Here is a 23,593-nt window from a genome sequence, read left to right on the forward strand (position 1 = left end):
CCCCATTTTGTGTTCAGGAACATCTCCTGAGTGCAGTGATACCCGACATGCATGGGTTTGTCGGGTTGTTTGAGATTTAAAATGCCACATTTGGGAAGTGCGCTTTTTTTCTCCATTTTGGTCAGTCTGTACCTATGCCCTATCTTTGAGCTCGGCCACTCCAATTTACCCCATCAGCCATTTTTTATATATATTAGACACCCCTTGGGTATTTGAAGTGCTTTTATTTTAACTCTTTGTTGAGATTTTTGAGAAATTTTAGCACTTGCTCAAAATAATAAACTTTATTTTTTTATTTTATTTTTTTAATACTTTTTTTATATTTTTTTTTTACCCATTTTGCTTGTACTGGATGGTTCATTAAGTGACATCACTGCATAATTATTTTTAAATGTTAGCACATTTTTTATTTTTTTTTTCCATTTTTATTTTTTTTTATTTTTTTTGAATATTTTGCTAATCACATAGTGATTAGAAAGCTGGGTTCCATTGACTTGCTTGGTTGAATAAAGTACCTGTATTCAACCTGCAAGTGGAGCCAGAGTTCTCTAGAGGGTCAGGAGACCGTCTAGCGAACTCTTTCTTCTTTATTGTTTTTTTTCCCGGGCCGCCGCCATCTTGCTGATGGCGAAGATCACCGGCAGCTGCGGCTGTGACTGCTCTCCGGAGCGGTCACAGCCCATCCAAAGGTAAGTGTTTGGTGTCGCTGGATGCCTCCTGATCGAGGCATTGCAGCGACACCATTTAAGTTGATCGCCTCCTAAACGCTTTTAAAACGGGCGTCCACCGCCATATGGCCCCCGATGCCGATCTCGGCGTTACTGAATGCCTCGACATCGAGGCATTACAGTAACGCCGTTTAAGCGAAGAAAGTGATCGTTGATCACTTTCTAAGCTTATTTAATTTTTTGACGTTTCAGGACCGTCAAAGGTCATTTAGTGACCTTCTTGTCATGACGGTCCTGAACCGGCAAAGGTCGCGAAGGGGTTAATGCCCTACTCACTGGCTTCAGTAGAGATAGCGAATTCATCTCTCGATACAACCTAACAAATTAATGATCCTCTCACAATCACTGTATTCCTACAACCAACTTATTCCTGCTTACATTTGACACCTTCATGCATCTGGCATGTGTTACATGGTTTTATGGCCCCTCTAACCAGGGAGTAAATGGATCAAAGATGCTCTGACTGAACTGTTTTTCTCTATTAGATCTCTGTTAGTCCAGCTAGTTTATTGCTAAAGAAATTCTCCAATACCTCCTGTGTTTATTTTACCTTTTTGTTAACCTGCGAACTGTGCTTTTGTATTCTGTTTTAGCTTAATTAATGTCTGAGGAGGGAACCTCAACAACTTGGTCTTGAAAGCTTTCAGTTAAACTCTGTCAGCCATTAAATGGTATCATCTTAACTATACTTTTCTCCTTTTATAGTGTATCCTCAACTCTGAAACCCAGGCCAAACCATCCATTGAAATCAGAGACATATTCCGTCATGTGTATGACAAATGCGGGTCGGAGAAAAACGTAAAGTCTCTTGTGGTTCGGTTCTGGTGTCTCCAGATATTAAGTTGTTTGTGTGTAGAGACTAATGTTCAGAAGTGTAAGGATGAGGGTCTGGCCTTGCTTTCCAAAGAAGGGCACGTGGTCACATTCATATCCCTGCCTAGCATCAACCTAGGCCAAGCTTTTTCCTCCCTTTAGTCCCCAAAGTCAATCCTGGGGTGCACTGAACCATCAGGACAAATTTGTTACCTGCAGGAATAAGTCTGATCTAAAATATTAAAAGCTAGTATTTGATCAATATGTATTTCAAGGTCCCACAACATTAATATTATGACATATATATTTCATTTCTGTTCCTAAATCCTTGCAGATCAAACTAAAAATGTATAATTCAAAAGAGAAATTATCACAAGGATAGTTACTCAAAATATTTATTGTGGGGAAAAAAAACTATAAAATATGTATATGATCTAGGGATTATAAACTATAAATTCAAAACATGTAAATTTATCATGACAATTTTTTTGATGGATTATGAGGTGTGAATTTCTGGTTTATGGATATAACACATGATACAACACATGAAACATAACACATTGCATAAACAATTGTATTCATGGCAATGAGAGCACCTTAGATAAACCGCATGTGTCTCTGCTTTGATTTGAGGGTATTCACATCCAAATGTGAGATTTGAAAGGGTTTAGGAATTATAGCTCTATAAAATGTAGCCCCCTCTTTTTCAAGGGGCCAAAAGTAATTGAACAATTGAATCAAAAGCTGTTTCATGGACAGGTGTGGACTATTTCTTCATTATTTCTTTATAAATGTGTGGCATTCACATGTAGAAGCTTTTGCTCTCATCCCACAGCATGCAGTCAAAAGGGCTCTCACTCCATGTGAAACAGGTGATCCTTAGGCTGCCAAAAAGGGGGAAAAAAATCCATCAGAGAGACATCAGGAACATTGAGTGACCAAATCAACAATTTGGTACATTCTCAGAAAAAAACTCACTGTTGAGCTTTGCAACACCAAAAGGTCTGGATGTCCACATAAGACAACAGTGGTGGTTGATTATAGGATCATTTCCATGGTAAAAAAACAAACAAACTAAAAAAAAACCTTCAGAACATCCAGCCAAGTGAAGAACTCTCTCCAGGAGGTAGGCATACCATTATCCAAGTCTACCATAAAAAGAAGACTTCACAATAGTAAATACAAAGAGTATTTCAGGACGCCTGCTGACTTGGCCTCACAGGCCTCGGTAAACCACGCGACAGTCTCGCCGGCCAGCTCATCCTCCGTAGAGGAGGCAACACCCGATCCTGCTCCCGCGCTGCCTCGCCACTCACCTGAGGTGCTCTAGCTCTTTTCTTCGGCGCCTTGGCGCTCGGACTTCTCCACACTCATCGCGGAGCTCCAGCAGGTGGTCCGGGACGAAGTGGCAACCCTCCGTACCAACTTCTCCTCACTGGAACACAGGGTGACTGCCCTGGAGGAGGCCTCAGCCTCACAGCAACAGGTAGGCCATGCCGCAACACGGTCTGCTGAGAACCACCTGCGCTGCCTCCGTGCTGTGTGGGGACGGCTAGAGGACCTGGACAACAGGGGACGCCGACAAAATATTAGAATCCGGGGCGTCCCTGAATCTGAGGCCCTTCTCACTGCCCTGTTCTCCGGCCTCCTGGGCAGGGCTGTGGATGCCTCTGCGGTGGTAGACAGGGTGCACCGAGCCCTGAGGCCCCGTGGTGACCCATCTAGTCCTCCCAGGGACATAGTCTGTCACCTGACGGACTTCCGCCTCAAAGAGGCCATAATCTCCCGTAATCTTTTTTGGTGACCAAAAAATGTCTCGGTGGAATTATTGGTTGTGTGACGTTGGGGTCATCCTGTGCATTGACATATTGGCGGGATAAAGCGTCAGCCTTGCCATTTTTACTTCCTGGTCTATAAGTTTTATGTGAAAATTAAATCTTGTAAAAAAAAAAAAAAAAAAAGACCATCGCGCCTGACGAGGACGTAGTCTCTTGGCTCGTTGAAGATTGCGGTGGTCGGTAAAGATAACAAACGGATGTCGGGACCCCTCGAGATGATGTCTCCATTCTTCTTGTGCACACTTTATTGATAGTAATTCACGATCGCCTATGTCATAATTCTTTTCAGCCGGTGAGAGTTTGCGAAAGAGAAATGCTATAGGGTGAAGTAGATTTTTAGGTCCTTGTCTTTGAGAAAGGATAGCCCCCGCCGCTACTGTAGAGGCGTCTACCTCCACAATGAAAGGCAGATCAGGATTGGGATGTACCAGTATAGGAGCAGAGGTAAATCTTTGTTTAAGAGTGGCGAAAGCCTCCTTGGCCTCTGCGCTCCATAAGAACTTGGTGTTTTTGGATGTTAGGGTTGTGAGAGGAAGGATAACTCTGGAAAAATTAAGAATGAAACGCCTATAGAAATTAGCAAATCCAAGGAATCGTTGCACATCTTTACGTGATTGAGGCTGTGGCCACTGTTCAATGGCCTTAACTTTAGTTTTGTCCATTTCGATGCCTTTGGACGAAATGCAAAATCCCAAGAAGTCTATATGATTAGTTTCAAATTTGCATTTTTCTTTTTTGGCAAACGGTGGGCACGAAGACGTGAAAGAACCTGGTGTACATGGCTGCGGTGCTCTTGGAGGGTCGCTGAAAAGATCAATATATCATCTAGATAGACAACCATGAACGTATCTAATAAATCCCAGAAAATATTGTTGACAAAGTTTAGAAAGGTAGCTGGAGCATTACATAGTCCGTAGGGCATTACTAAATATTCGAAGTGTCCATAATGAGCGCGAAATGCGGTCTTCCACTCATGACCGTCTTTAATACGAACAAGGTTATATGCTCCTCGTAGGTCTAGTTTGGTGAATATAGCGGCTTGTTTTAAACGTTCAAATAATTCCGGGATGAGAGGAAGAGGGTATCGATTTTTTTTACGGTTATAGCGTTTAGTTCTCTGTAGTCCACACAGGGCCGTAAACCCCCATCCGTCTTTCCTACAAAGAATATCCCTGCCCCGGCTGGAGAGGTGGATGGACGAATAAAACCCTTGGCTTGGTGTTCGTCGAGGTAGTCTCGTAGTACTTTTAAGTTCTTATTCCGACAAGGGATATATATGGCCGTAAGGAATTTTAGATCCAGGTATGAGGTCTATAGGACAATCGTATAATCGTATAATCGAGTAATATGTGCAGTACTGAGACAATGGCGGATGCAGAATGGAGAGGAAAATGTTACTTGTCCTGTAGTCCAATGAATGACGGGATCATGTTTCTTGAGCCAGGGCAGGCCCAGGATTAATGGAAATAAAGGGGAATTGATGACGTCAAAGGTTTTTTTCTGTATGCCTATTCCCTATAGAACAGGTGAGTGGGACAGTCTCTAAATCCACTGGTACGGAAGACACAGGCGAGCCATCAATGGTCTGGATAAATACCTCGTGTTTCTTAGAAGAGGTAGGAATCTTCTGTTTGGCGAGGTATTCTTTATCAGTTATATTGCTGCTTTCCCCGGAATGGCTTGGAGATGAAGTTGATGAGATCCCCACTGTAAACACAGAGGAACAGATAGGTGAGCAGCGGTCTCCAGAAGTATGGACGAAGTACAATGGGATCTGTTTCTGGACTCACCTCTTGGTGATTTAGGACAGATAGGGCAGGCCGACAGGAGATGGGAATCCGCTCCACAATATAAGCATAAATTATTGTCCCTACGTCTGTTCTTTTCTTGAATGGACAGTGAAGATCTGGCTAGCCCGATCTGCATAAGTTCCACCTCCGATAGAGGTGAGGGTGTAGGAGTAGGATCATGTGAACGAGGCATAGATGTTCTCCATGGGGGGTCCAGGGACGATGTTTCTCGACCCTACGTTCTCGCAATCTCCAATCAATAGAAAGAGCCAAAGCCGTGAGAGGTTCAAGTGAATTGGGAATTTGGCCATAAGCCAATTCGTCACGAACAGCATCCGAAAGACCTAGGCGAAATTGGTCAGCGAAGGCGTAATCGTTCCGTTTAGTATCCACAGCGAGGCATCGGAACTCTGTAATGTACTCCTCTACTGGACAGCGGCCTTGCAATAAGGTACGGATAGCTGAACATGCCGAGGAGTGGAGGTGTGGGTCATCGTATAATGAGGACAGAGCAGCAATAAAGGAGGTGTAATTATGAGAACCAGGATCATTTGAAGATAATAAAAGATGTGCCCAACTGGCAGGTTCACCCTCCATTAACAAAATCATTGAACGAATCTTCACTGAGTCAGAATTATAAGTACGTGGTTTAACAGAAAATATGAGTTATTTGTAATAAACCCACGGAAAGTGGAGAATTTGGTTGGTAAAGGAACTTGGGATTCAAACGACGGTCCTGACTCTAGTGCTGCAACGGAGGGAGCAGGTGGTGGAGAAGGGTTAATAGGAGCAGCAACTTGGTTCTTTAAGTCGCCGCCACGTCCCTTCACCTGCTGGCCTGGGGCGTACCTCAGTCGCTCCTTTTTCTGGCTCTGTGCCTGCGGTTCCGGGGACCCCCATGCTACATCCCGCATATGTGTCTGCATGACATCTCACATTTTTTTTTTTTTCTCCACCACCCCTGCGGGGCTCCACCCATCGCCGTACCCTTCCATGGACTGCACCTCTGCAGGTCTAATTGAATATCTATATGTCCCTATACCTATATATTGTTCACCTTATCTGTTGCAATGTCTCTGTAATCCATTCGCCATCCCCGGTGATTCTGTTCTAGGTTGCATTGTTGCTAACTTTGCCTTTGTTGCACGGCCAGGGGTTGTCTGACTCCTCCCTGCTCTGAGCATACGGTACCGGGGGTATCTGCTTTCTATATATGTTCCATACCATACATCTGTTCACGGGGCGCTACGATGCCTGGGCCCGGGGTTTGTTGTGTTTTTTTTGTTTTTTTTTCCGGGGCGGATACCGGATACGTGCTGCTGTGCCCTCGCTGTTTGGGCTGGTGGTTGAGGCCTGTTGATGCCTCATGCTGCCCCTCCCTCTCCTTTGATCTAGTTTTGCCAGCTAGTCTATGTTACTCTATTAATGCTCCTACTGCGGGGGCGGCGAGCAGTTGTTCTCGCTGTTCTTACCACCGTATTTCTGTTCGCCAATACCTTGTTCTATTTGGTGTCACTTCACTGTTTTTCCTTGTTTGGTTGCCTCTACTCCCTCACGCCTTAGTACTGCCGTCGACCTCCCTGTCCGTTTATGGTCGTTTTGGGTAACCTAGTGTTGCCCTATTGGCTGCCGTGTCCAGTGCGTCTCGCGGTCTTTACTGACTGTTTTGTTCCCAGCCCTCTTACCCTCCAGGTTCTTACCCTCTCCCCGTCTCCCCCTCCCCCTTACCTTTCTGTCCCTTAACGCCCATGGACTTAATGTCCCTGAGAAACGTTCTAACCTGCTCCGAGACTTACGTCGAGACAGAGTTGACGTAACGTTCCTTCAAGAGACCCACTTCCTGTCCGGCAGGTCCCCCAGGCTCTCTGATCGCTTCTACCCTATTTCAGCACCAATCCCTCCACCGAAACGTAGGGCGTGGGTATTCTCCTCTCCAAATAACTTCCCTTCTCGGAGGTTGGCGTCTTTTCCGACCCCAAGGGGCATTACCTTCTGTTAAAAGGGGTCTTCGCCAATAAAAAAATACACTTTCGCTAACCTATACCTTCCCAACAGACGGCAACACGTTATCCTCCGCCTGGGTTGGGACTCAATCCCGAGATTCCGATCTTTTGTGACCTTTCAAGCCCTTGGATCACCTTGTCGGCCAGGGGACGCCCTCCCTGATGGACAGGCTTCGCTACCTGCAACTGCGTAACTTTTACCGCTCTTTAGCGTGGAAGCATAACGTGCTGCGAGACCTCTCCCCTTTCGAGTCCCTGTGTATGATAGATGCCCCTCTATCCCACGGTATCTCCAAACTGTACGGCTTTCTCCTGTCCTCCCTGACCCCTACGCCCCCTGCGTTCATAGGGAAGTGGGAGATGGCGCTGCAGGTCGTCCTTACTGAGGAACAGTGGAGCAAGATATGCATCTTCACACATCGATGCTCCCTCAGCGCTAAAGACCAGGAGATGTCTTATAAACTGCTAGCTCATTGGTACCGGCCACCTTCAGTGTTGTCACGCTACCGACCTGGGTCGACGGGCGAGTGCTGGTTTCTCACTCCCCTCCCCACGATCCCCCTGCACCGATCACACTGTGATCTCTATGCAGGTCCTCACAGACGTGCATAGAGATCGCAGCATCTGTGCCTCATCGGAGGACAGGATATCCCCTGCAGGGGATATCCTGTCCTCCGATGAACTTCCGGGTTACGTCAGTAGTGACGCAACCCGGAAGGGAATGCCTGGGCAGTTTGAAATGTAACGGCTTTCCTGCTTTCATGCCGGGAACTTTCCGGCTTTCGTGCTGGCAATGCCGGCTTCTGCTGTCAGTGGGGAGTCTAGGCTGTCAAACAGCCTGATCTCCCGTGCAGTGGCAGGGATGTGTCCCTGATGCTGCACAAAGGGCTGGACGTACCGGTACGTCCATAGGGGTTCCTTAATAGGCGTTTTTTGGACGTCCTGGTACGTCCAAGGGGTTTGATTATGTAGATTTCTCCATTTACATTTGAGCCCCTGAAATAAGGGGAATGTGAATGAAAATTGTTGCAATTCCTAAACATTTCATACAATATTTTTGTTCAACCTCTTAAACGTAAGCTGAAAGTCTGCACTTAAGTTGCACCATGTTTTTTTCATCTCAAATTTATTGTAGTGGTGTACAGAGACAAAATTATGAAAATTGTGTCAATGTCCAAATATTTTCAGACTTAACTGTATCTATAATTTGGCAATTTCTCGAATAAAATATATAAATTACAGGAGTAAAACTATTCTTTCAAATTACAAAATGGAAACTGTTGCATTCAGTGATAAAATATAAAAATTTCCCTCCATATAAAAATACTTAATACACACTTAAATTTGACCTCTTGTTACTGGTGTCTGTTGATACATTTTCAGTGAAAAATTAAGTGAAAATAATTATGAGGAAATTGATCAAAGAAAAGTGCATGAAACAAACTGAGAGAACGTAATTCTACCTTTTGTCTTCTCATAATACAATTCACTCCTATGTATTAAGACTCTCCAATCAGACTCATGGGTGTTAATTATACTTAGGGACATAACCAATATTTGAAAATATTTGGTTATTTGAGTTACTGTTGCTTTTCTGACCTCTGACATCAAGGAATTTTCGTCCACACAACTGCCGCTCACTGGATATTTTATCTTCTTCGGACCATTCTCTGTAAACCCTAGAGATGCTTGTGCGTAAAAATCCCAGTAGATCAGTAGTTTCTGAAATACTCAGCCTGTCTGGCACCAACAACCATGCCAGGTACAAAGTTGCTTAAATCCTCTTTCTTCCCAATTCTGTTGTATGTCTTGAACTTCAGCAAGTTGTCTTGACTACGTTTGCATGCCTAAAATACATGGAGTTGCTGCCATGTGATTGGCTGATTAGCTATTTGTGTTAACAAGCAATTGTACAGGTGTTAAGAAAAAATGGCAGTGCACTAAGCTAGTCTCAGGCTCAAATAATATGTATAATACGATGCCTTCCAAACCGTGAGCATGCTGCAAATACAGTGTGTTGGCTGTACAAAGTTGGCAATTTGTTGCCAACTTTGTTAGGGTGATGCCCCTTGCTCAGTGCGAGATTTTGCCACTTGCAAGATGGCAGCGCTTCCTTTCACAAAATAAAGGAGTTGAGAACTCTGGTTCCACTTGCAGGTAGAATACAGGTACTGCGTTCAACCATGCAAGTTAATGGAGCCCAGTTTTCTAATCACAATGTGATTAGTAAAATAAATGTAAAATTAAAGTAAATTTTTTTTTGTTTTTTGTTAAATAACATGTAAAAAAAATTTTTTTTAAAAGGCCAATAAATGTATGTATGTATGTGTGTGTATGTATGTATATTTGTATATATATAATATATATATATTGTGGTGGATGGTGTCATGATTAACTCATATAACGTAGTGGATGCATGGAAGGGTAACCCAGCAGAGGTGGTTAGTTTCTTTGTTTAAGCATTCAATGAGTTAATCTGAGGTCGATTTAAATGTGTTTCTTTGTGCATGCCCTCTGTATCTGTTCTGGCTAGAGGTGTCATCTTTCCAAAGGACCCCTGTGGTGATTCATGGCCTAACAGATAAGGATCCTTAGTTATAGGAATTCCATTCCTATCTTAAGTGGAGGGGTTTCCATCACCTTTACCCCACCATAACTTATTGGCACATCAAAGATGGGAACCAATTCTTGGAAAAGGTGTCATACAATTGGACATGTGGTCAGAGGGGTGTTTTCTTGAAACAGAGTCTGATTTAGGGACAATGCAGCGACCTCAAAGGAGAACTCCATGATATACTCTGATCGGAACAACATCATAAGAAACCATCTGGACTTAAGGAGTTCCCACAGGCCTGCTTATTGGAGAAACTCGTGAGTGAGGGTCCTGTGTTTTAAGTCCCATTGTTTTTAAGAACTGTTTGCTGTTTTACTTTTATTTTGTATGTCTTGTTTTTTTGTAATTCTGGCACTGTGTAATCTTTGTCTTTTTGTTATTAAAATATTCATAATCTAAGTCTGTCTTTGGGCTCTAGTATCGATATCCACGAACCCTAAGAGAGGATAACACGTTACCATATTGTTATTAAGTTCTACAGGATATATATATATATATATATATATATATATATATATATATATATATATGTTGTTTGCACGGGGTGGGTTGATATATATATATATATATATATATGAGAGAGAGAGAGATAAATGTTCTAATTCGGATTTCTCACGAATCCGGTATCAAAATCGTGAGTGGTGGCAGACTACCTGGGGGGATACAGGCAGGATTTGGGGGTTAATTTGGTGTAATTTATGCTTTGTTAGGGGGTGAAGTTAGTAAATCCAGAGGCCTGGTGCTATTAACCCCTTCATGCCCACGCCCTCCACACAGTCACGGCTTGGCAAGTAGTCCTGACCGTGACAGATGGGGTGTATATCTCACCTGGTTTTCTCAGCCAGGCATGGTAGCAGACATCCAGAAGGATATAAGCTGCTTTAGCAGGGCGTAGTCTGCTAGGACTCTTTTGTTTAAAGGTACATAGGCTGGATTACTTGGATAAATGTGAGAGCTCCAGTCCACACCCCTAGTCCACTACGGGTTTTCCTTACTCCCAGGAGTCCTCAGGTGAGGTTTCCTATGCTCATTACTGGGGAGGAAGCCTTAAAAGAGAGGGCTGTTAGGTTTGTAGGGTGTAGGAGAGACTGAGTCAAGGAGCAGCTACAGCCAGCGCTGCAGCCCACCAGTTATGAAGCTTTCCCTATGGACAACCTGTTACTTTGCTTTGTGCCAGACCTTAGGCTTGTAGTGGGATAGTGAGGTATCCTGATGTTTAGTTTTGTTTTGTTTGCAAGGTGCCCTGTGCCTACATCATTTAAATAAAGACTCTTGACTTTTGAAACCTGCTGCCGGTGTGAATACTGTCATTGCCGCCCCATGTGTGAGCTGTTCCCTACAATATATATATATATATGTGTGTGTTTGTGTTTGTTATATGTATGTATGTGTTATGTACATGTATATGTGTATGTATGTATGTGTTATATACGTGTATGTATGTATGTGTATGTATGTACGTGTATGTATGTATGTATGTATGTGTTCCCTTTGCCACTTCTGCCCCTGCCCGGAGTCCCGGGTGTCTTGTGGGGGCCGGCAGGGGACATCTATTCTACGCAGAACGGTATACAACTTCCGGCATCCGACATCTATTCTACGCAGACGTTCACCAGCAGCGGCGATGCGCGTAAACCCCCGCTGCCGGAACATCTGCGCGATGAGCTTAGACACACCGAGCAGACGTGCCGGCAGCGGGAGTTTACGCGCATCGCCGCTGCCGGGGAACGTCTGCGTGATGCGCTTAGACAACCTCCCATGCCGGCACTCCCCCCGAGGAAAGTGCCGGCAGGGGAGGCTGTCTGAGTGTATCGGAGAGTAGGATGCAGGTCCCCTGCACCGCTGCGGGGGATCTGTATCCTAACCCTGCCAGACCTCGAGCTCCCTGTTGGGCTAGTTAGAGGGAAGTCGTGATCTCTCCAACCAGCCCTGCTCATCGGGGCACCTGCTGATCAGGGCTAGTTGGGGAGATCACGATCTTGCAGCTACCTCGGCGCGGCCCTGAAGACCTGCCCAGGGGAGGCGGCTTCTCCGCTCGCCCCTCCCCTAGAGATTCCGGTCCGGCTCGGTAAGTAAGTAAGTATACCCGGCGTATAAGACGACCCCCGACTTTTCATTAGATTTTCACAAGTCGTCTTATACACCGGAAAATACGGTATCTATGTATGTATGTGTGTGTGTGTGTGTGTGTGTATATATATATATATATATATATATATATATATATATATATATATATATATGTGTATAATTTATGAGCAAGTTCTAAAATTAGCGCTTTATTTTCTCACATGGAAAGGGTTAAAAAACTGGCATGTTAAATGCTCATTGGGTGTCTAATTTTCAATGTGTGAAAAACAAACCGCAAAAAAAGACTACCACAAAGTTTGACAAAGACTGGTGGTAGAATTAGTGCATGGAAAGAGTTAAAATACTAGCATTTGAAATACCCTGGGGTGTCTAGTCTTCAAAAATATTTGGTTTGGCCAGCTTCAAAGGTACTCAAAATTGGGGGGGGGGCGGAATTAACAGATTTGGAAAAAAGGTTAATAGCGAAACGCTACCTGTATTTATTGCCCCATAACGTGCAAAAAAAAAACATAAAAACATTGGGTATTTCTAAACCGTAGAAGATGAGTAAAAGATTTTTCAAGACTCAGAAAAAGTTTTTTTCAAAATGTTTCAACTTTTTTTATTTTTTTTTTTTAGTAGTAAATTATTGTCACGACACAGCGTACAGAGAAGACCCGTAGTCAGGTAGGACTGGCAGGAATAGTCCAGAGAGCCGAGGTCAGGATACCGGAGAGCAGGATAGTCAATGAACAAGCCGAGGTCAGGATACCAGAGATCAGGATAGTCAAGGAGCAAGCCGAGGTCAAATACAGGAATCAAGCAGGTAAACGCTATCTGGGTGCTAGCACAAGGCATAGACGACCATCAGAAGGCAAAGTCTCAGAGTTCTGAAGCCTCTTAAATAGGCACAGGAAGTAGGCACTAATTGGAGATCTCCCGCCAAAAGTTCAAGGTGCCGTTATGTCACTTCCTGTGCGGCCATCTTGTGGTTGGCGATTCCTCAATCTTCCCATATAGGTTGGGGTAGTACCTGCCGGCGCCACTAGGTGGCGTACAGAAGAGCGAGTCCGGACTCCAGAGAAGGACGCTTCTCCCGGCTGCAGCTGCTGGGAGGATCTCGTGCAGGTAGGTGGTCTCCCTCTTCCTCGCGGCGGCTGCTGTGTAGAAGCGGGAGGTCTCCCCCTTCTCCGTGGTGGCTGCGGCTGCTGGGTAGATGAGGGAGGTCATCCTCTTCTGCGCGGTGGCTGTGGCTGGGGCTGCCGTGCGGGGGCAGGGGGTCTCCCTCTTCCTCGCGGCAGTTGCGGCTGGGGCTGCCGTGTAGAGGCGGGGGGTCTCCCCCTTCTCCGCGGCGGTTGCTGCTGCCGGTCCGAAGCGGGGGGTCTCCCCTTTCTTCGCGGCAGCTGCGGCCGCCGGACCGAAGCGGGGGGTCTCCCCCTACCTCGCGGCTGCTGCCCGGGAGGTCTAACCGCTGGGGCCGTGACAGTACCCCTCCTCAAAGGGGCGACCTCAGGGCGGCCCCTGTTAGAGCAACTCCGCCCTCTAGCCAGGAACGCACGCACAAGGTGAGGAGCATGAAATCGAGCCTCCGGTACCCAGGAACGATCCTCTGGGCCAAGTCCCCTCCACTGAACCAGATATTGGAGACTCCCTTGTTGCCTGCGAGACCTCAGGATAGCTTGAGGAGTACGTCCCGAAATATCTGTGGCCGAAGTCTCCGAAACAGAGGATCTGGTCGAAAAGCGGTTGCAAACCAGCGGCTTTAATAGGGAGACATGGAAGACTCGAGGAATACGGAGTGTCCTAGGCAGAGAGAGTTCATAAGCGACAGGGTTCACCCGGCGGACAATCGAGAAAGGACCGATAAAACGTGGTGCCAGCTTCATGCTGGGTACTCTGAGGCGCAGGTACCTCGTAGACAACCACACTCTGTCCCCAGGAGAATAGGCAGGATTCCTAGAACGCCGTTTGTTGGCTTGGAGTTCCTGTCGCTCACCAGCCAATTCCAGAGCCCTCCGCACCGAAGCCCACGTAGACTGGATAGACGTCAACCGCTCCTCAAGTACTGGATCAGCGGAAGTAGGGAAGGCGCCAGGAAAGGGTTGTGGGTGAAGACCATACACACAATAGAAGGCGGATTCTCCAGTGGACTCTTGTACCGCATTGTTGCGAGCAAATTCAGCCAATGGCAACAGGTCAACCCAATCGTCCTGATGATGGTTAATGAATATGCGCAGGTACTGTTCGAGGTGCTGGTTAGCCCTCTCTGCTGCGCCGTTGGACTGTGGGTGGTATGCGGAGGAAAAGGCCAGGGTGACACCCAAGGCTCTGGTGAACTCGCGCCAAAAATGTGCAATAAACTGAGTGCCACGGTCGGAGACAATCTCAGTAGGGACTCCATGGAGGCGGACGATCTCCCGCATGAATAAGTCAGCCAACACCGAAGCCGTGGGCAGTCTTTTCAAGGGTATCATATGTGCCATCTTAGAAAAGCGATCGACGATCATGAGGATGACAGTATATCCCTTGGAGTTGGGCAATTCCACGATAAAGTCCATGGCAAGGTGAGTCCAGGGCCTTGAAGGACGAGGTAATGGATGGAGCAGCCCAGCAGGGAGATTTCTAGAAGACTTGTTGGCAGCACACTTGAGGCAGGAGCGAACAAACAGGGCAGTGTCCCTGCTCCAGTCTGGCCACCAAAATGTCCTGGACACGAGGTCCTTGGTACGTGCTAGCCCAGGGTGGCCTGCAGTTCTGGAACCATGGGACAGACGAAGCACGCGGGTACGGAGGTTAGCAGGAACAAAAAGTTTCCCAACCGGCAACGAAGCTGGAGCTTGGGTTTGTAATCCAGAAATGCGGTCAAGCAAGGGAGTCCGGCAACGAAGGTGTAGAGCAGCGAGAACCTTGGTAGTAGGTATAATGGGCTCCGGCGCACGACCCTCCTCCTCGGGAAGCACATGAATCCGGGAGAGGGCGTCAGCCTTGACGTTCTTGGAACCCGGACGATAAGTCAATACAAAGGAAAATCGGGATAGAAACAAAGCCCACCTGGCCTGTCGGGGATTTAGGCACTTGGCATTCTCGATGTACTGAAGGTTCTTGTGGTCCGTTAGAATCAACGTAGGAATCTGAACACCCTCCAGAAGATGACGCCACTCCTCCAGCGCCAGGATTACAGCCAGCAACTCCTTGTTCCCCACATCATAGTTCCTCTCTGCCGGGGAGAATCTCCTGGAGAAGAATCCGCACGGATGGAGAGGACCACTGTATGAGACTCTCTGGGACAGGACAGCCCCGACTCCGGCTTCAGATGCATCGACCTCCAGAACAAATGGCAACCGAGGATCAGGATGACGCAACACAGGAGCGGTGGTAAATTTAGTCTTGAGCCGGGAAAAAGCGGAAATGGCCTCAGGAGACCACTCCAGGGTGTTAGCCCCCTTCTTAGTAAGGGACGTTAAAGGAGCCGCAACCTTGGAGTAGTCACGGATAAAGCGTCTGTAATAGTTCGCAAACCCCAGAAAACGCTGCAGGGGTTTCAGACCCGGGGGTTGAGGCCAGTCTCTGATGGCTTGGACCTTGGATGGGTCCATCTCGAAACCAGAGGGTGTAATGACGTATCCCAGGAATGTCACCTTCTGGATCTCAAATTCACATTTCTCGAGCTTAGCATATAGTCCATGGAGCCGTAGTCGGGACAAAACGCGAGTAACATGGGTACGATGAGACTGCAAATCCGAAGAGTATATCAGAATGTCGTCCAGGTACACCACTACAAACTGTTGGAGGAAGTCCCGGAGGCAATCATTGATGAATTCTTGGAAGACTGCCGGGCGTTGCACAGCCCAAACGGCATAACAGTATATTCGTAATGTCCTGAACGAGTATTGAAGGCAGTCTTCCATTCATCGTCCGCACGGATCCGGACGAGATTGTACGCACCCCGGAGATCCAGCTTGGTGTAAATAGTGGCCCCACGGAGCCTATCAAAGTTCAGAGATTAGAGGTATAGGGTACGTGTTACGCCTGGTGATCTTGTTTAGACCACGATAATCAATGCAAGGACGAAGCTCCCCGTTCTTCTTTTTCACGAAGAAGAAACCTGCGCCCGCCGGGGAGACAGACCGGCGGATAAATCCTCGGCGAAGATTCTCCTCTATATATGATTCCATAGCTTGGGTCTCCGGAATGGAGAGTGGATAAACCCGCCCCCGGGGTGGCATGGTCCCAGGAAGCAAGTCAATCGGGCAGTCATAAGGCCTGTGTGGTGGTAGCCTCTCAGCCTCCTTCTTGTCGAAGACGTCCGCGAAGTCCTGGTACTGTGCAGGCAGAGAGGAGGTCTCCCTTGAAGAAGCTGTAACCGTGGCATGCTTAAGAGGGGTGAGGCAATGTGCTTTACAGGACGCACTCCAGGCCGTGATCTGAGTCGTAGTCCAATCAATAGCAGGATTATGTACTTGTAACCACGGAAATCCCAATATAATGGGAATGGAGGGTGAGCGGATGACGAGAAGTTGTAATCGTTCCTCGTGTACGATCCCGACGGCAAGGTTGAGTGGAGCTGTAGAGCGAGAAATCTGGTCAGGACGAAGTGGTCTGCCATCAATAGCCTCAACAGCTAGCGGTACGGGCAGGGATAGGGTGGGAATGCGTTGCTGCTCACAAAACACCGAATCAATAAAGTTGCCGGCAGCGCCGGAATCCAGGAAAGCCTCAGTGTCAACGGATCCAGCCTCCCAGACCAGACGGACAGGAACAGTCATGCGGGTGGGAAACACGTTAGGGGAATAGTTCACCACACCTATGGTAGGTTCCCCTGGCCTACCTAGGTGCGGGCGTTTCCCGGCTTGCTAGGACAGTGTCCGATGAAGTGACCCGAAAGTCCGCAGTAGAAGCATAATCCCTCCCGTCTCCGCCTGTTCCTCTCTCGTTCGGAGACCCGAGTGGCTCCCAGCTGCATGGGTTCCTCAGACGGTTCGTTCGAGGGTGCGGCAGAAGAAAACAGAGGCGAGAAGCGTGTAGTAGATCTCCCACCCTTGTCACATAACCTCAGACTCTCACGTTGAGCTTGTCTTTGGCGGAGACGCAGATCAATCTGAGAAACATACGAAATCACGGAGTCTAGTTCCGTGGGCAAGTCTCTGGCAGCAGTCTCGTCCTTGAGGGTCTCAGAAAGTCCATTCAGGAAGGCAGCCACTAATGCCTCATTAGTCCAGTTCACCTCTCCCATCAGGGTCCGGAACTCTATAGCATACTCCAGAAGCGGACGGGACCCCTGACGAATAGTAAAGAGCGAATTAGAAGCGGTGGCCCTTCTACCCGGAGTATCAAACGCAGCACGTAGACTGGAAACAAATTCAGCATAGGAGCGCACTGTAGAGACGTTCCTCTCCCAAAGCGGTGAAGCCCATGCCAAGGCTTTATCCGTGAGGAGTGAAATGACGTATCCCACCTTGGCACGTTCAGTGGGAAAGGCATAAGGAGACAGTTCAAAGTGTATCTCACACTGATTCAAAAAACCCCGACAGGTTGCTGGATCACCATCGTAACGTTGGGGTGGAGGCAGGTGAGCAGGAACCGTGGCTACTGGTAACGGCGGTGGCGTAGGAGCCGCCACAGGTTGAGGTGCCTGCTGTGTAGGATCAGTACGCTGAAGCAAGGTCTGAAGAGCTTGAGCAAATTGATCCAGACGATGATCCATCTCGTCCAGTCGAGCCTCAGTGGACCCTTGTCCTACCGAAGCGGGTCTCATGATGGCCTTCTGATTCTGTCACGACACAGCGTACAGAGAAGACTCGTAGTCAGGTAGGACTGGCAGGAATAGTCCAGAGAGCCGAGGTCAGGATAACGGAGAGCAGGATAGTCAATGAACAAGCCGAGGTCAGGATACCGGAGAGCAGGATAGTCAATGAACAAGCCGAGATCAGGATACCAGAGATCAGGATAGTCAAGGAGCAAGCCGAGGTCAAATACAGGAATCAAGCAGGTAAACGCTATCTGGGTGCTAGCACAAGGCATAGACGACCATCAGAAGGCAAAGTCTCAGAGTTCTGAAGCCTCTTAAATAGGCACAGGAAGTAGGCACTAATTGAAGATCTCAGCTGCAGCTGCTGGGAGGATCTCGTGCAGGTAGGTGGTCTCCCTCTTCCTCGCGGCGGCTGCTGTGTAGAAGCGGGAGGTCTCCCCCTTCTCCGTGGTGGCTGCGGCTGCTGGGTAGATGAGGGAGGTCGTCCTCTTCTGCGTGGTGGCTGTGGCTGGGGCTGCCGTGCGGGGGCAGGGGGTCTCCCTCTTCCTCGCGGCAGTTGCGGCTGGGGCTGCCGTGTAGAGGCGGGGGGTCTCCCCCTTCTCCACGGCGGTTGCTGCTGCCGGTCCGAAGCGGGGGGTCTCCCCTTTCTTCGCGGCAGCTGCGGCCGCCGGACCGAAGCGGGGGGTCTCCCCCTACCTCGCGGCTGCTGCCCGGGAGGTCTAACCGCTGGGGCCGTGACAATTATATGATACAATCAAAATAATGAAAGCCCTTCTTGCCCGGAAAAAACCCAATATATAAAACTTGTGTGGGTTCAGTAAACTGGAAAGAAGAAAATTACAGCTAAACACGAGCACCGCAGAAATGTTAAAACAGCCTTTGTCACGAAGGGTACAACAAATAAAATCAGCTGTTTTGAGTGCTGGGATTCTTTTCTGTGTTTGTATAGAGTATTAATTAGGACATACTTAATCTGAATTGGAATAAAGATCAGGCGCTAAAAAAATATTTAGTGAATAAATGTTCTAACCAGTGCTGCAAACACTTAAGGTATAACCCCTAAATACCACTCACAATAATAAAATATAGTGTTGTGCAAAAAAAAAATAAACTTTAAACTTCTAAAGTGGCTATTATGTATATAACCAACAATATAAAGTGTATCATGAAAGAATGTATCATAAACAAATTGTGTATCATAAAAAAAATTGAATAATACTTAAATTTCCTCTGTTATCAAATTGGATCTCCATCCGACATTTATGTGAAAAAGATAAACAAGAAATAAAAGATCATAGTGCTTCCCGTAAATTAAATATATATATATTTAATTTTTTTATGATACACAATTTGTTTATCATACTTAATCTTAGTTCACCAAGAACTTCTTTGTTCTCGTATAGGAAAATATACACTCTAGGTCAGTGATGGCGAACGCGTGGCACACATGCCGCTGTTGGCACGCCGAGCCGTCTCTGTGGGCATGCCGTGACTACAGTCATACACTATAGTCACGGCGTCGGCTCCCGCGGACTACATCTCCCACGGTTCTCTGGGGAGAACCCTCCCCAGAGAACACTGAAGCCACGCCCAGGGGCGGGCTGGGGCAGGGGGGCAATTGCCCCCCCAGACCACCCGAAATCTAATCTAAACGGCCGCTGGGTGCTGATGCCGCCGGCCGGCGCTACTTTAATACTTTTTTAAAAAATGTAATATGGCAAGCCGGATCGGCTATTAAATGAAAAAAAAAAAATAGTATTAAAGCAGCGCCGGCCAGCAGCATCAGCACCCAGCGGCCGTATGCGATGGCCGCCAAGTGATGGGAGCAGTGTGAGGGGTGAAAGCTCACAGGGCGCCACACTCCAGGGGGCGCCGCCGCGGGGTCCGACGCCGCCGTAGCGTACCTAGCGAGGGGGGGCAGTCTGCACCGGGTGCCGCTCATCAGGGGGGCACCCGGCACCCCTCCAGAGACGGACAGTATGTCCGCCGCTGGAGGAGCAGCTTTGCAAGGGAGCGGTATCGGAGGTCTTTAACAGACCTCCGGCTCCCTTGAGTGATTTTAGGCCGGTTCAAGGATCTCCCTTGAACCCGGCTTAAAATCACTCAAGGGAGCCGGAGGTCTGTTAAAGACCTCCGATACCGCTCCCTTGTGATCTGCGCGGCAACAGCTGCTGTGCGCCGGGGTTTGTTGTCAGATCCCGGCGCACAACACTGAAGCCGCGCCCACCGCTGTCCATGCCCTCTGACCCGGAAGAAGACAGAAGAACTGAAGAAGAGGAGCGAAGAGAAGGAAAGTGTGTGGATTGGTATATATGTGTGGATTGGTATATATGTGTGGATTGGGATGCGTGTGAGAGTGATGGGTGTTATGCTGTACCATTTCCAATGTCTTTTTCATGATCTAATTATGCTCTAAAAGTACATCATAACTCCCATCACTCTATACTGTTCCATACAGTGGCAGAGCTGGGAGGCAGAGGCCTTGCACCCCCACCGCAGGACTCCTGAAAGGTAAGTGAACTTCAAAGAGGGAAAGGGTAGATAGATAGATGGGGGTAGATAGGGAGAAGGGAGTGAGAAGGGGTAGATAGGGCAGAAGGGAGTGAGATACTCCTATCATGCCAAGTCTGCGAGTACATCCTGGAATCTGGGTATGCCTGGGCATGATAGGAATGTGATTTCTGTTAATCAGACATATATATATATATATATATATATATATATATATATATATATTAATGTTATTTAATTGTTTTGTCCTATTTTGGTGTGTTACTTACTTTAAATAAAAGTGTTAGATTTTTTTATGGTGTGGGGGGGTCATATTCGGTTTTGGCCAGGTAAATGCTGCACTTTCGGTTTCAGTCCAGAATTCGTTTCGATGCATCCCTACTACTAAGCCAGACAATGAAGTGGTAGGCCTACACCACATCAGTGTTTGGCGTAGTATATAGTGATTGGGGTTTTGTTACAAGTTTTTATTCCTTTCTTTTTTTGGGATTGGGGGGGCGCTAGAGGAGTAGTCCGCACAGGGCGCCAGGACACCTAAGGCCGGCTCTGCTCCCATCACTATGCGGCCGTCAGATTGTTGGAAATCAAATCTAAACGGCCGCTGGGTGCTGATGCTGCCGGCCGACGCTACTTTATTACTTTATTTATTTTTAATATGGCAAGCCGATCCGGCATATTAAATAAATTTAAAAAAAAAGTATTAAAGTAGCTCCGGCCGGTGGCATCAGCACCCAGCGGCCGTTTAGATAAGTTTTCCAGCAGTCTGATGGCCGCATAGTCATGGGAGCAGCGTGAGGGGCGAAAGGTGAGTGCGAGGGGGCGGAGCCACTTCACTTGACGCCCCCCAGGCCTTAGGCTGCCAGCCCTCCCCTGGCCACGCCCCCTCGTTATTCAGGTTTAATTGCAGTGCTGGCACTTTGAAAAAAATAAGTCGTTTTGGTTTGCATTTTGGGCACTTGGGCTCAAAAAGGTTTGCCATCACTGCTCTAGGTGATTATAAAGAAGTGATGGTGTGGCTCCATCTTGTATTTGTGTGACGTATAATATGCTAAAATATAATGTACGTATTATCTGGCTTAAAATTTATATCAGACTAGTTGATGACTGAGCCCATAGCTTCCTTTGTTTATAGCTATGTGATCATCTACTTTAAAAAATCAGCTTATCTACATTACAGATAACTCCATTCCTTTCATCTTAACTGAGCAAATGAAATTCCCTCGGATCACTAATGATCTGGTGGTTGTGAACTGTCTTTACTAATTATTGCTTTCTCTCTGGGGAGGCATACACATAAGCTGAATAAGCTCCCCTGCCCAGGAACCATCCACAATCAGAAGTCTACTGCAGAATATTTTCTGTACTAAATCAAATGGGAAATTTCACATCGAATCACAATGGCAACCCCTGCAATCCTACTATTTCTTGCTCTTAACCAAAAGGATGGGCCGTGGAACCTCTATCTCCTAAAATGACAGCGTGACCAAGAAAATGGCGCTCCTGACACAGATGTAGACTTTGGCTGAAAGAAATGCAGGAAATGTAAAACAATTTTAGCTCTATCCTTTACGCATTTATTATCATTTTAGAATTGGTAACCATTACAGAAGTGCAGGTTAGGACCCGCCAGACAGAAGCGTAAACTCTATTTGCATCACTTGACTTAAGGTCTCCTTGTCCATACAAGCAGTTTGGTCTGTCATTGTCTAGCTAGAATCTAGATGAAAGCTTTTCTTGTTGTTGTCAGGCGAGGTCAACTCTTCTCCCATCTTCTCCTTTTTATAGCAACGTGAGAGAGATGGAAATTATGTTGGGATACTTTTCTGAATGGAAACTTTGCAGGAGTTATCAGGTATTAAGCCTTTTTTCTGATGGATAAACACATCTCCATGCACGTAATATACTTCCTTCAGTCAGCTTCGGCTTCACCATTTACTAAGTTGGGCAAGCAGCCAATCAATGGCAAGAATGACCATGGAGAAGTAGGGCAGCTGCAGGGCTGCATCTTCTACCTCAGGTTAGTGCTCATTGTTCTCATTGGGACTATCAGAGAGTAACCTGTCCTTTTAATTTCACAAAACATTCCAAGGAAGGTGGCACTGTTTTTACTGGAATATATGGTCACAAAATGTAAGTAATCAACAAGGGCAGGGCAATTAACCTCATAACAAGTGAAAGTAGATCTGCGTCACTTGTCATTTTGAGCAAATCTTACTGCAAGAAAATAGATTATATTAAAAAAAATCCCTAAATAGTGAATGCTTAGGGCCTCAAACATGGATCCCCAGTGAAACATCATCTGCTTCCTCCTTTGACTTTATGACCACTGTCTTCCATATCCCAGTTTGTAGAGGGGGTAGATCTGCTGCCACCTTTGTTGCTGGGTACAGATGGGAATATTTGCCCAGAACACAAGGCAACAAAATAACCTCATTGCTTCCAGCAATCCCAGTTGTTATCTTTCTACTCATCTGGAAGATAATCCCTCTCACCTTTGCAGCACTGTTTACTGAGATGGAAGTTGCTGCCCCAAAGATTCTGCTGGTTAACGTTTTACTGCTTTTGCCAGGTCAACTTGCTTCTACTTGCAATGTCTTGTGTCAATGTCTTGATTATAAAGGCTATATGAATACTTTTGATGTTTTAGGTGCACTGTTGACGATACAACTTATGCCTGTATGTATTCAATTATGCGATATGAATTGCGCATCCCTGTGCTAAACCCCGATTTATAGGCTGCACCCCCCCCTTTAAAGACTTGTGGGGGCAGCCTATAATCGGGCCAATACAGTAATTCATGGTAAAAAGATAATGTTAAAACTTAGTGTTTGTGTTTACTGTATTGTCATTTACCAACATAGAAACCACATTTTGCTTTAACACATGTTTTACTGCCCCACTAATAACTTTGCATGCTAAGGGTTGTAAACACATTTTTTTTCTTTTCTCCATTAGTGTATGTTGTTGAAGAACGAAGAAGGGATGATTCTGGAGAAAGTGCCTGCCTGACTGCTTGTTGGACTGCCCTATGTTGTTGCTGCCTTTGGGATATGCTGACCTAAACACATCATATCGTGATGGCAAATAGTTGTACTTTCCTCCATCTTGCTAACTTTTAATTATAATAATCATTTGTTTTTCCCAATGGCAACTTCGATTATATAAAAACTACAAAATTAGTAAAAAATTATTTAACATATTGTGTGTGTGTATGTATGTATGTATGTGTATATATATGTATGTGTGTATATATATATATATATATATATATATATATATATGTATATATATATATATGTATAATATGTTTTAATAACCATGCATGTCAAATTACGAAATCTTAACGGAATTGGATGTGGCCTACAGTATGCAGATAACAAGTGCAAATAAATATCTACAAAATGTATGTGTGGAATGAGTGTTACTTCACTTGGTCTGTGAATTTGTTTCTTGAGAAAGTACAAAACAATTTTATCT

The 23,593-nt window shown here is 46.4% G+C and overlaps 1 protein-coding gene across 1 annotated transcript in view; it reads left to right on the forward strand.

The window, feature by feature from the left end:
* The window catches only part of LOC149271925 (cysteine-rich transmembrane module-containing protein 1-like), a 35,898-nt gene extending 12,720 nt beyond the window's left edge, over nt 1-23,178 (forward strand). Inside the window, exon 2 of the mRNA XM_089506996.1 lies at nt 23,072-23,178. Within this exon, the coding sequence (XP_089363122.1) occupies nt 23,072-23,178 (107 nt within the window). The remainder of the gene's footprint in view (nt 1-23,071) is intronic.
* The last annotated feature ends 415 nt before the right edge of the window (nt 23,179-23,593 follow it).

Source organism: Sceloporus occidentalis, unplaced genomic scaffold (genome assembly GCF_023333645.1).
Source record: "Sceloporus occidentalis isolate IW3139 unplaced genomic scaffold, rSceOcc1.0.p SCAF_448, whole genome shotgun sequence".
Classification (NCBI taxonomy): Eukaryota; Metazoa; Chordata; class Lepidosauria; order Squamata; family Phrynosomatidae; genus Sceloporus; species Sceloporus occidentalis.